Raw genomic sequence first — 12297 nt, 5'->3', positions numbered from 1 at the left:
CTTGTGATCTCTGTCTGTCAAATAAATAAATAAAATCTTAAAAAAAAAAAAGTCATAAGGAAGAAAAAATATATTTACAGTACAGTGCTGTATTTATTGAAGAAAATTCGCAAGTGGACCGATACAGATCAAATCTGTTATTCAAGGGTCAACGGTACTTAGCATGGGAATTTGCATGGAGTAAGAGTTCAGCTGAACCCCAGAATGCTTTGGATAGATCCACAGTTGGTCAACAGGCATATTGGTCTTAAATAGGCAGCACTGCTTCGAATGACATAAAGGATATCATTGCTAGAGAAGAACTGACAAACACTGCTGGCAAAAATCTAAAACAGTACAGCTGCTTTGGAAACAGTTCGGCCGTTCTTCAAAGTAAGGCACTACACAGCAGGTTCACTTCTAGGTAATATACCTAGGAGAACTAAAAGCCTATGTTCACACAAAAACTTGTGTACAAATGTTCACAGTAGCAGTATTTATAATAGCCAAAAAATTATAATACCCCCAAATATCCATTCTCTTTAGAATAGGTAGACAAAACTGTACGTCTATACAACAGAACACTATTCAGCCACAAAAAGGACTGAAGTCGTTCCACATATGCTACCTGGAACCTTGACAACATTGCTCTAGGTGAAAGAAACCAGACACAAAGGTCACATATTGTACGGTTCCATTTCTGTGAAATGGCCAGAACAGGCAAATCCACAGACAGATTAGTGGTTGTCAGGGGCAGAGAGGGAGGGAAATGGGGAGTGACTGCTAACAGCTCTGTGTTTCCTTTTTGGAGTGATGAATTAGATCAATGTAACTGGCTGCACAACCTTGTGAATCTACTAAAAAACACTGAATTGTACACTCTAAAAGGGTAAAATTTTATACCATGTGCACTATTACCCAATTTAAAAAACAGATTTTTTTTTTTTTAAAAAGGGAAAAGAAGAGAAAGCTCCCAGCATACTCTACCCTTCTCAATGGTTCACCTTTTTATCTGATGGCGCAATGCAGTACAATCCTTTGATAACTGGCAGTTAGCGTCCTCCAAGGTTTCTAATGCTGATTTAAACTTATTATTTTCCTCCTCCAATTTCTGCTTGTTAGAATGCAGGTCTGCTACATAGGTCATCAAATCAGACACCTCTCTGTGGGTGAAAGAATGAATGAGAATCATCTCCAACATCTCCAATTCCTCCCAATCAAAATAAGGCATATATCACCGTGCGACTTTCTATTTTATCCCTTTCCATCCTTGTAAGTGTAGTCCATTTATACAATAAATATTTATTCAAGCACTGTTACAGTAGCAGAGATTTTTCCAAAATTGCCGAATATTCAGCATCTGCCAGCTGTGAAGTCAGGTGCCACAGTTTTGTTAATTCTTTTCCACTTTGCTCTAACACTGGCCTCTGACTACAATGAAGTTTCCATTTCTGCCAGGGTTATGAGAGATTCTGAAATGAATTGACACATTGTTACTCTTTCAGCCAAGGGATCTTGGCACGTTTTAACAGGCCTTTAACTAGGAAACAATTCCTAGACACTTATGTTTGCAGCCTGTAGTTCACAGTTTAGTATTCATCTTTCCTAATATTTTCTACAGCCTGTGAATGTTTGTGTCGCTCTCAACCCTGACATTAGATCACAGTCCCTTTGAGAGTCTAGATGGAGGGTTTCATGGAGTCCCAGGCCTTCTCTACCATTTTGCCATTTTATCCCACAGCTTGGGTCCACATTCCTACCACACCTTTTTGCATGGACAAACCCAAAGGGGCAAAGAGAAAATAAGGGAGGGACAGAATTTCCTCTTCTTGATATCTAAAACTCATACACATCTAGTGGAAAACAACTTTTCCCATTCATATCTATAAGTTTATTAAAGAGGTGCTTTAAAAACAATCACCCAAAGTGCTTAAGGTCAGTGTCATAATTCTACCTCAGATGGAACTTGTTTTCCATGGAAAGTACATGAAGTTAATGTGAGAGAAGGATTTTATTAGTGAGGAAATGTTAATTCATATAATACTAGTCTTATATAAATCATGCTCCTGGTGAAATTTGTTCTAATGCAAATTGAGACAGATAGTTAAATGAAAGACTGGTTAGCCACACACAAGCACACACGCTAAGTGGCTTTATCATAAGTAAGACACGCAGACCTATAAATGAGAAAAAGAAATAAGAGGTGCTTGAGAAAGCATTCCAAATAAGAAGGCTTATGTGCTCGCTTTGGCAGCACGTATACAAATAAGAAGGCTTACAAGACTCCTTTAGACGAATCTCCACTCAAAGCCTCGAAGCTCCATGACGTAGGTTCTCTTTTATCTGTGGTCATCTTAACTGAAACACATACAAGAGTGTTTTATGAATAATCCATTTCTCTAAACCACAAGAAAGCGGCAGAACAAACAGGAAGAAACACGTACATACTTGCTCTACTTGATTTTTTGCTGTCCTGTTCAAAAACGGAATCATCGATCCTGCCGCCTGATCCACCTCTCATTCTGTCCCGGCGATCAAAGACACAAAACCACTGAGTCGGGATTCTACACCAGCACAAAGCCCAGCTCATTTTTCAGATGTGCTCTGTAACTTTTCTGTTCAGATCTTTCTTTCTGGATTTTTTTTTTTTTAAGATTTTAAAAACTTTATTTGACAGAGATCACAAGTAGGCAGAGAATCAGGCAGAGAGAGAGGAAGGGAAGCAGGCTCCCCGCTGAGCAGAGAGCCAGATGCGGGACTCGATCCCAGGACCCTGGGATCATGACCTGAGCCGAAGGCAGAGGCTTTAAACCACTGAGCCACCCAGGTGCCCCTCTTTCTGAATCTTAAAACTATCTATTCATTCAGCAACTATTTGGAGTTCAACATCGTGCTTAGATGGGGTGATAGAAAAGAAACTTAAGGCATTACCTCTATTTTCCATAACGTTTTCATCTAACCTGGAAAAAAAAATGTGCCTGCAGAAGCAGGAAGGTAATGATGTGCAGCAGCTATGGTTGGCAATAGGAGGCCTCAAGGGATTAGGACGGCAACATAGTTTGGAGTAATAAGTGAACATTTGCTGAGATAACAAATTTTAAAACTTTTAAAACTTTAAAATTTAAGTTCTTAAATTTAAAAATCTTAAAAATTGGGAATGAGGGCACCTGGGTAGCTCAGTGGGTTAAAGCCTCTGCCTTTGGCTCAGGTCATGATCCCAGGGTCCTGGGATCGAGCCCCACGTCGGGCTCTCTGCTCAAAGGGGAGCCTGCTTCCTCCTCTCTCTCTGCCTGCCTCACTGCCTACTTGTGATCTCTGTCAAATAAATAAAATCTTAGAAAAAAATTGGAAATGAAAAGGCATGAACAACTAATATCTCAGGATACATTCATGGTGTTAATCATTTTTCCTTTCTCATGGAAAACCAAGTTGAACCTAGACAAATTGTATTTGAGCACTGGCTCCTGAAATTTGGGGAAAGCTCTCTATAGTCCACTGTCCAGTACACAAATTCTAGCTCTAACCCTCAAAATAAACAGATTAAAGTTTCAGCCATTTCCTTTTTAAGAGTCTCTATACTATGATGTAAGTTTTACTTAATCTTTCTAAATGCCAACTACTTAAACTGTTTCTGGAACAGCTACAGAATTCTCTATATCTGTACTAACATCTCATTGCGCTTCAATGTGAGAGGTCTGTCAGAATAAATCACGTACCACTTTCCTATTGATAGCTCTATATCGTCACCATTTGAGTTTCTGTGCTTCTATTTTCTGTTTATACCTCCCATATGTTTTCTTCACTTTTGTTATAAAAATTGTGTTTTTTTTGTCCTCACATCATTCTATAATGGATTGTTTTATTATACAAACCTAAGTATTACAGAAAAATGGGAAAATGCAGGAGAAAATAACAAGGTTGAAACCATCATGGAAAGATAATCATTTCCAAATATATTCTTCCCCACTTTCTTCATGCATATTTTTCTTGATAAATATGGGTTTATAATACATAGATCTATTAATGGTCATATTTGAAATAAATATACATGAATATTTTCTCAGATGTTTAATTATAATTTTGAGTGATTATTTAGGATTCTAGTGGATGGAAGTATTATAATTAATCTGACTATATTAAAATTTATAAGTTGCTTACATATATCACTATCAAAAACACACATATTAGGGATATGATTTTCTTGAAGTTACATGACTAGCCCAAATACCTCACATAATTTTAATCACATAATTTCCTAAATCGTTCTTGAAAAAACTATGCAACTTGCACTACCACCAACAATGTATGAAAGGAGACTTATTTCTCCACCTACTCTGACAACACGGGGTAGAGTTATTCTTTTAAAATTTTGCTAAACTGATGGGCAAAACTGGTATGCTGTTTTTATTTGTATTTCTTTGATTACTAGTAAAATCCGATACTTTTATGTATTTATCTTGCTTTCATGATTAACTTGCTCTTGGCAAACAACATTTTGGTCATCTTTTCTTACGTCATCTAGACATCCTAACCCTACATGAAATCTAGCAAGTTTTGGCACTTTTTAGGCTTGCAGTTTTATTTAAGGAAATTTCTAGTATAGAAAAACTGGTAGCTGATTAAAAGCCAGAGAACTTAGGCGTCCTGTGAAAGAATGAAAAATTTCTCCAGGTTCCTCCAGAGAATGATAGCTGTATGGTATCAGGCTTACTCTCCACCTTCATCTTTTTTTCTCCCCAATTCTACAACTTTTTTCCTTTTCCCTTTAGTTTTCCTTTATCCTAGGCTTTCAAATTACATTCACTGCCTAATTATCCCCCACTGACCTTTAAAAGGTACTCACTCTAAGTTTAAATGCATTTGGAGATTTGCCAGTCATTATCAATAATCTGCTTGACTCCTATGTCAGTTCAATTCTTTGTGAGAACAAAATAATATGTGCTGCCCTTAATCACAATAAATGGATGTTACAAGGATTAACATAACAAATATAATACATTCTCAAAGCATGCTCATCCCTGCCATGCGTACACATACGCTCATCAACATCATTATCACTTGGAAATAGGTTAGAAATGCAAATTATCAGGCTTCACCACAGACCTACTGAATCATGGTTGGGGGGCAACAATCAGGCATGATAAATAGTTCAGGTGATTCCAGGGCATGCTACCGTGTGAGGAGCACTGGATTATAGTACTTCCATCAACACAAAAAAACAGTGATTAGCATTAGCTGTAATCAGTTGTTAAAACAGAACATGGATATTTATTCTGTTGGAACTCTGATTATTATTTTTTAAAAGATTTATTTATTTGAGAAAGAGAGAGAGATCTTGGGGTGTGAGAAAAGTGGGGAGAGGGAGAGGTGGAGGGAATCTCAAGCAAACTCCACACTGAGTGCCAAGCTGGACATGGGCTCATCTCATGACCCTGAGATCATGACTGGAGATCATGACCCTGAGATCATGACCTGAGCTGAAACTAAGAATTGGACACTCAACCGACTGTGCCACCCAGGCGCCCCAATGATTACCATTTGGTTCTACAGCAAGCCATCCATTCTTTCATGATGGCATGAAAAATTTCCAGGTCCACATGCAGGTCTCCCTTTTTAGGATCAAGTATGTTCCATAGCTTCTCAAGTCCACTATCTTCATAATTTTGACTACTTTCTTGTCTCAGATAATCTATTATTTTGGCAACTCCTACTGAACCTTAGGAAGAAAAGCAAATTAATTTTGAAAGATGTATTAAGATTATGCTTTAAAAGTAAGGAGTGAAGTACTCAACATTCTCAAGACACTTGAGCCCTGGAAACATGCCACAAAACCTTCACAGTCCTGCTGAGTTGGCATGGTAGAGTGGTGAGAGCACTGGCCTTGGGCTGAAGTCTAACGGACCTGGTGTCCGATCTTGACGCTGGAGTTTACCGGGTGTGTTGATTTGGGAAAATTTATTAATCTCTTTAAGCCTCAGTTTCCTAATCGGAGAGATGGGGATGATAAAATGTACCATACATAGTTGTTGTGAGGTTTAAATACGCATGATATATACAATCAATAATCACTTGTGAGAGTAATCAAAAGGCCACCTTATTTCTGTCTCCCATTCTTTCCTTAAAAACTTTGAGTGAATACCAACAGCATCTTTCACAGAACTAGAATAATCCTAAAACATGTATGGAACCACAAACAACCCCAAATAGCCAAAGCAATCTTGAAAAAGAAAAAGGCATCACAATTCTAGATTTCAAATATTACAAAGCTGTAGTAATCAAAACAGTATGGTACTGGCACAAAAATAGACACATAGGTTAATAAAACAGACTACAGAACCCAGAAATAAACCCATGTTTAAGTGATCAATTAATCTGTGGCACAGGAGGCAAGAATATATAATGGAGAAAAGACAGTCTCTTCAATAAATGCTTCTGGGAAAGCCGGACAGCCACATGGAAAAGAATGAAACTAGACCACTTTCTTACACCAGAAACAAAAAATAAACTCAATATGGATTAAGGACCAAATTGGTGAGATACAAAACCATAAAACTCGTAGGATATGTGGAGAAGATGGCACAGTAGGAGGATCCCAAACTCACCTCATCCCATGGATAGCCACCTCATCCCATGGATAGATACACTGAGATAACAGCTACATCAGTGTAAACAATCCAGAAAATAACCTGAACACTGGCAGAACAGACTCTCCACAGCTAACTGTAGGAAAGAGGCCACATCAAAAAAGGTAAGAAGAGTAGAGATATGATTAGGAACCAAACTGACTCATAACACTATCTAAAGGAAGGAGGGACACGAAAGGCACAGAGAAGAGAAAGGAGTACACCACACTAGGAATCCCAGGCATGGGGAATCTGCATTGACAGGACGAATCCCCATAACATTTGGCTTTGAAAACCAGGGGGGGCTTAAGTTTGCAAGTTCTTAAAATCAGTGGGGCTTAACACCTGGAACCTTAAAAAGCAGCAGGCATGGCTCTGGGAGAGCAGGAGGGGGATAGGAAATGGAATCCTGCCTTTAAGAGAGAGCATAACAAACAACACTGCTGAGATGTGACAGCGAAGCAGCAATTTGAAAAGCACCTAGGATATATAGGAAGATTTATTTCCTAATTTTAGAACATGTGCAGAAGGGATAGGAACCAGTGGGAGACTCCTCCAAGAAAAAGAGTGCTGGCAAGCACCATCCTTTCCCCCTGCCCAGCCTAGATATACGGACACCTGCAAGAACCTACACAGTGTGAACACTTCCCACCTAGAATGTTGACAGTGACCCTGCCCCAGCATTCTCCTGTGGACCCTCACAATCCAACACACCCTCGGCAGAAATCCATCCAAAGCAGTGCCCCATGCCTGGGAGGGTGCAAGAGCCCCAGTAGGGAGCAGCACCACTCCAAACTGACACCTCCCCCAGGGAGAGGGAAAGGTAACCACATACATCAGTTTGACTGTGGCCCCAAAAAAGGGCAGGGAGCAGACATCTGGTCTGACTATAGGATCCACTCACTAAGAAAGCTTCTCCGGGGATAACACAGAAAAGAGAGCCTCACAGTTCTATGTGACCACAGCTCTGGCGAACAACCAGTCTGATCCAACTCAAGATAAAGTTGGCTCCAGAGTAGTCCACTAACCACACAGGGACCAAATCCTGCCCAGACAGGCAAGGAGAACCATTGCAGATGACTGGACTGAAGGCAAATGTGGCTCAGCCACAACAGTAGGGTGCACACAAAACAGGAGACACCCCCTGAAGTGTCAGGTTCTCCTGAACAAGAGATATCACACTGCAGGGCCCTACAGGACCTCAGCTTCATGAGGCCACCTCTTTCAAGAACAAGAGATGCAGCTGAGTTTCCTAATACATGGAAACAGAGAAAATCAAACAAAATAAGGTGACAGAGGACTATGTCTCAAATGAAAGAAGAGGGCAAAATCACAGCAAGAGAGCTGAATAAAACAGAGGTAATTGATATGACAGTTAGAGAATTTAAAGTAATGGTAATAGGGACGCCTGGGTGGCTCAGTCGGTTAAAGCCTCTGCCTTCGGCTCGGGTCATGATCTCAGAGTCCTGGGATCGAGCCCCGCATCGGGCTCTCTGCTCAAGTAGGGAGCCTGCTTCCTCCTCTCTCTCTCTGCCTGCCTCTCCGCCTACTTGTGATCTCTGTCTGTCAAATAAATAAATAAAATTTAAAAAATAAATAAATAAAGTAATGGTAATAAAGATGTTCAACAGACTTGAGAAACGGGTGGAGGATCTCAGTAAGACCCTCAATAAAGAGATAGAAAACAACAACAACAACAACAAAAAGAACCAGTCAGAGACATGCCTGGGAGGCTCAGTAACTTAAGTATTGGACTCTGACCTCAGGTCAGGTCTTGATCTCAGAGTCATGAGTTCAAGCCTTCAATGGGTATAGAGTCTATTTAAAAAAAAAAAAAATTAATCAGAGATAAATAGTTCAATACTTGGAATTTAAAATGCACTACAGAGAATAAATAGTAGACTAGAGGAAACAGAAGAATGGATCAGTGACCTGGAAAGCAGAGTAGTGGAAAGAGATCTAGTTGAACAGGAGAAAGAGAAAAGAATAATAATGAGTCTAGATTAAGGGAATTCAGTGACACCATCAAGTGTAATAATGTTGACATTAAAGGATCCTAGGAGAAGAGAGAAAAGGAGAAGAAAATTTATTTGAGGAAATAGTAGCTGAAAACTTTATAACTTTGGGGAAGGAAACACAAATCCAGACCCAGGAGGCACATAGAGGGCACAAAAAAAAAATCAACCCAAGCAGGTCTAAACCAAGACACATAATCATAATGGCAAAAAGTAGTGAATAAAGGGAATTTTTAAAGCAGCAAAAGATGGGCACTTTAGCGGCTCAGTCGGATAAGTGTCTGACTCTTGATTTTAGCTCAGATCATGATCCTGGAGCTGGGGGTGAGGGTGTTGGTTCCTGAGACTGAGTCCTCTATTGGCCACCATGCTCAGCAAGGACTCTGATTGAGAATTCTCTCTCCCTCTGCCCCTCCTCTTCCTGAGTATGTTTTCTCTCCTTCTTTCTCTCAAATAAATAAATAAATCTTTAAAAAAAAAAATCAGCAAGAAAAAGAAAACAGTTACATACAAGGAAACCCCATAAGGCTCTCAGCTGATGTCTGAGCAGAAACTCTGCAGGCCAGAGGAGAGCGGCATGATATATATTCAAAGTGTCAAAATAAATAATAATAATTAAAAAAAAACTGCAACCAAGAATACTCTATCCAGCAAGGTTATCGTTCAGAAAAGAAGAACAGATAATGAGTTTCCCAAACAAAATGTAAAGGAATTCATGACCAATAACCAGCTTTATAACAAATGTTAAAGGGGATTCTGTGAGTGGGAAGATAAGCAGAGTAAGAAAAGTAGGATGCACAAAAGCACTACGATTAAGTATATCTATAAAAATCAGTCAAGGAATTCACAAAATAAAAGTATGAAACTATATAGCAAAAACACAGGTGGCAGAGAAGTAAAACTTTGTGCTTTAAGACTGGATTCAAACTTAACTGGTCATCAATTTAATATAATGTGCTAAATGCATAAGATGTTATATATAAACCTAATGGTAATCACAAGTCAAAAACCTGTAACAGATATGCAAAAAAATAAAAAGAAAGGAATCCAAGCATATAACCAAAGAAAACCAGTATGGAAGGAGCCCAAATGTCCATCGACTAATGAATGGATAAAGAAGACATGGTGTATATATACACAATGGAATATTATTTAGTCATCAAAAAGAATGAAATCTTGCTATTTGCAATGATGTGGATGGAGCTAGAGTGTATTATGCTAAGTGAAATAAGCCAGTTAGAGAAAGACAAAACATGATTTCACTCATATGTGGAATGAAAGAAACAAAACAGAGGAACATAGAAGAAGGGGGAATAAAAAGAAAAGGAAGCAAACCATAACAGACTTAAATATATAGAACTGAGGACTGATGGAAGAGAGGTAGGCAAATAGGTGATGGGTATTAAGAAAAGAACTTCTTGTGTTGAGCACATGATGTTTTATGTAAGTGAGGAATCACTAAATTCTACTCCTGAAACCAATATTATATGTTAACCAACAAGAATTTAAATAAAAATTGGGGTAAAAAAATAAAAAAGGTTAAAAAACAAAAAAAGCCCAAAATAAAACACATAAACAGAAACAAATGTTAACCTCTTCCAGAGACATCCTCATAGACACACCCATAAATATAGTTTGACCACTATCTGGGCATCCTTTATTCTAATCAAGTTGACACATAAAATTAAGCATCACGCACTGTTGTAGCCATTAAAAAAACACTAAAAGTAGCTAATATTTGGGGGAGTCATGGGCTTTCTATATCTGAGAAGAAATGCTTCTTTGTAGAATTTTTAAAGATATGTAATAGGTAGGCTCTGAGAGTGACCTTAAAAGGCTTAGCAAACACTTCTTATCAGAAACATATAGATTTGTGTACATGAAGATTTGTATAAAGATAAATAGGCAAAGACTTCTGGAATGTCACAAGAACCAAGTACTCTAAACTTCCACTTAGATTATGTTCTTTCTGTCTCAATGTAACATTTATTTGAAGCACAAATTTTGATTCCTAAGATTCTATCCTATGCTACAAATCATAATGCACGTCCTTATGGAAAGATAAAGATTGTATGATATGGGGGCACCTGGGTGGCTCAGTGGGTTAAAGCCTCTGCCTTCGGCTCAGGTCATGGTCCCGGGGTCCTGGGATCAAGCCCCGCATCAGGCTCCCTGCAGGGAGCCTGCTTCCTCCTCTCTCTCTCTCTGCCTGCCTCTCTGCCTACTTGTAATCTGTCTGTCAAACAAATAAATAAAATTAAAAAAAAAAAAAAAAACAACTATAAAGGTAACAAAATGGCAATAAGAACATACTTATCAATTACTTTTTAAGATTTTATTTACTTATTTGACAGACAGAGATCATGAGTAGGCAGAGAGGCAGGCGGTGGGGTGGGGTGAGGTGGGGAGAACAGAGAGCTGAGCAGCTGAGCAGAGAGCCCGATGTGGGGCTTGATCCCAGGACCCTGGGATCATGACCTGAGCCGAAGGCAGAGACTTTAACCCACTGAGCCACCCAGGCACCCCATTATCAATTACTCGAGTGCAAATGGACTAAATGTTCCAATCAAAAAACTAGGGTGACAGAGTGGATAAACAAACAAGAACCATTGATATGTCGCCTGCAAAAGACTCATTTCAGACCTAAAGACACATGCAGATTAAAGGTGAAGAGATGGAAAAGCATTTTCATGCATATGAAAGTGAAAACAAAGCTAGGGTAGCAAATCTGTATCAGACAAAATAGACTTTAAAACAAAGACTGTAACAAGAGACAAGGATACTGCTAGTGATAAAAAGAACAATACAAAAAGATATACCCCATTTACATCAATGGATAGATCATCTAGACAGAACGTCAAAAATGAAACAGTGGCTTTGAATGACACATTGGACCAGACGGATCTAACAGATATATTCAGAACATTTGATCCAGGGGTGCCTGGGTGGCTCAGTTGGTTAAGCAACTGCCTTCAGCTCGGGTCATGATCTCAGGGTCCTGGGATCGAGACCCATGTTGGGCTCCCTGCTCAGTGGTGAGTCTGCTTCTCCCTCTCCATCTCTGCACTGTTCATGCTCTCAATGTCTCTTTAAAGAAAAAAAAAAAAAATCCCATCCTAAAACAGAAGAATTCATACACTTCTCAAGTGCACAAGAAATGTTTTCCAGAATAGATCACATGTTAGGCCACAAAACAAGTCTCTACAAACTAAAAAAACAAACAAACAAGTCATACCATCATCTTTTCAAACCACAACAGTATGAAACTAGAAATCAAGCACAAGAAAAGAAAAGTCTGAAAAGGACACAAATTAAAGAGGTTAAATATCATGCTACTAAACGATGAGTGGTTCAACCAAGAAATCAAAGATAAAATAAAAAATACATGGAGACAAATTAAAATGGAACCACAATGACCCCAAATCTTTGGAATATAGCCAAAGCTTTTCTACATGGGGAAGAAAAAGCACATATAAAACACAAAACCAGTAGAAAAAGGAAATAATAAAGATTAGAGCAGAAATAAAGAAAATAGAAACTAAAATAACAATTGAAGAGATCAATGAAACCAAGACCTGGTTCTGTGAAAAGATCAGCAAAGTTGATACATCTTCAGCCGGCTGCAGGGGTGCAGAGAAAAGAAAAGAGGGGAAGGGGAAGGGAAAGGGAAGGGAAAAAGA

General features: G+C 38.8%; 1 protein-coding gene across 1 annotated transcript in view; it reads right to left on the bottom strand.

Annotated features, from left to right (window-relative positions):
• Window positions 1-12297, bottom strand: part of LOC111159960 (lymphoid-restricted membrane protein) — a 79038-nt gene that overhangs the window by 37031 nt on the left and 29710 nt on the right. The window contains exons 2-4 of the mRNA XM_022522678.1: window positions 5528-5695; window positions 2259-2337; window positions 984-1142 (exon numbers count right to left, since the gene is read on the bottom strand). Coding sequence (XP_022378386.1) covers window positions 984-1142; window positions 2259-2337; window positions 5528-5695 — 406 coding nt within the window. The remainder of the gene's footprint in view (window positions 1-983; window positions 1143-2258; window positions 2338-5527; window positions 5696-12297) is intronic.

The sequence above is a fragment of the Enhydra lutris genome, unplaced genomic scaffold (assembly GCF_002288905.1).
Source record: "Enhydra lutris kenyoni isolate GAN:26980312 unplaced genomic scaffold, ASM228890v2 scaffoldscaffold72, whole genome shotgun sequence".
Lineage (NCBI taxonomy): Eukaryota > Metazoa > Chordata > Mammalia > Carnivora > Mustelidae > Enhydra > Enhydra lutris.
The sequence above is the reverse complement of the archived record's forward strand: the minus strand, read 5'-3'. Positions and strand labels throughout refer to the sequence as shown.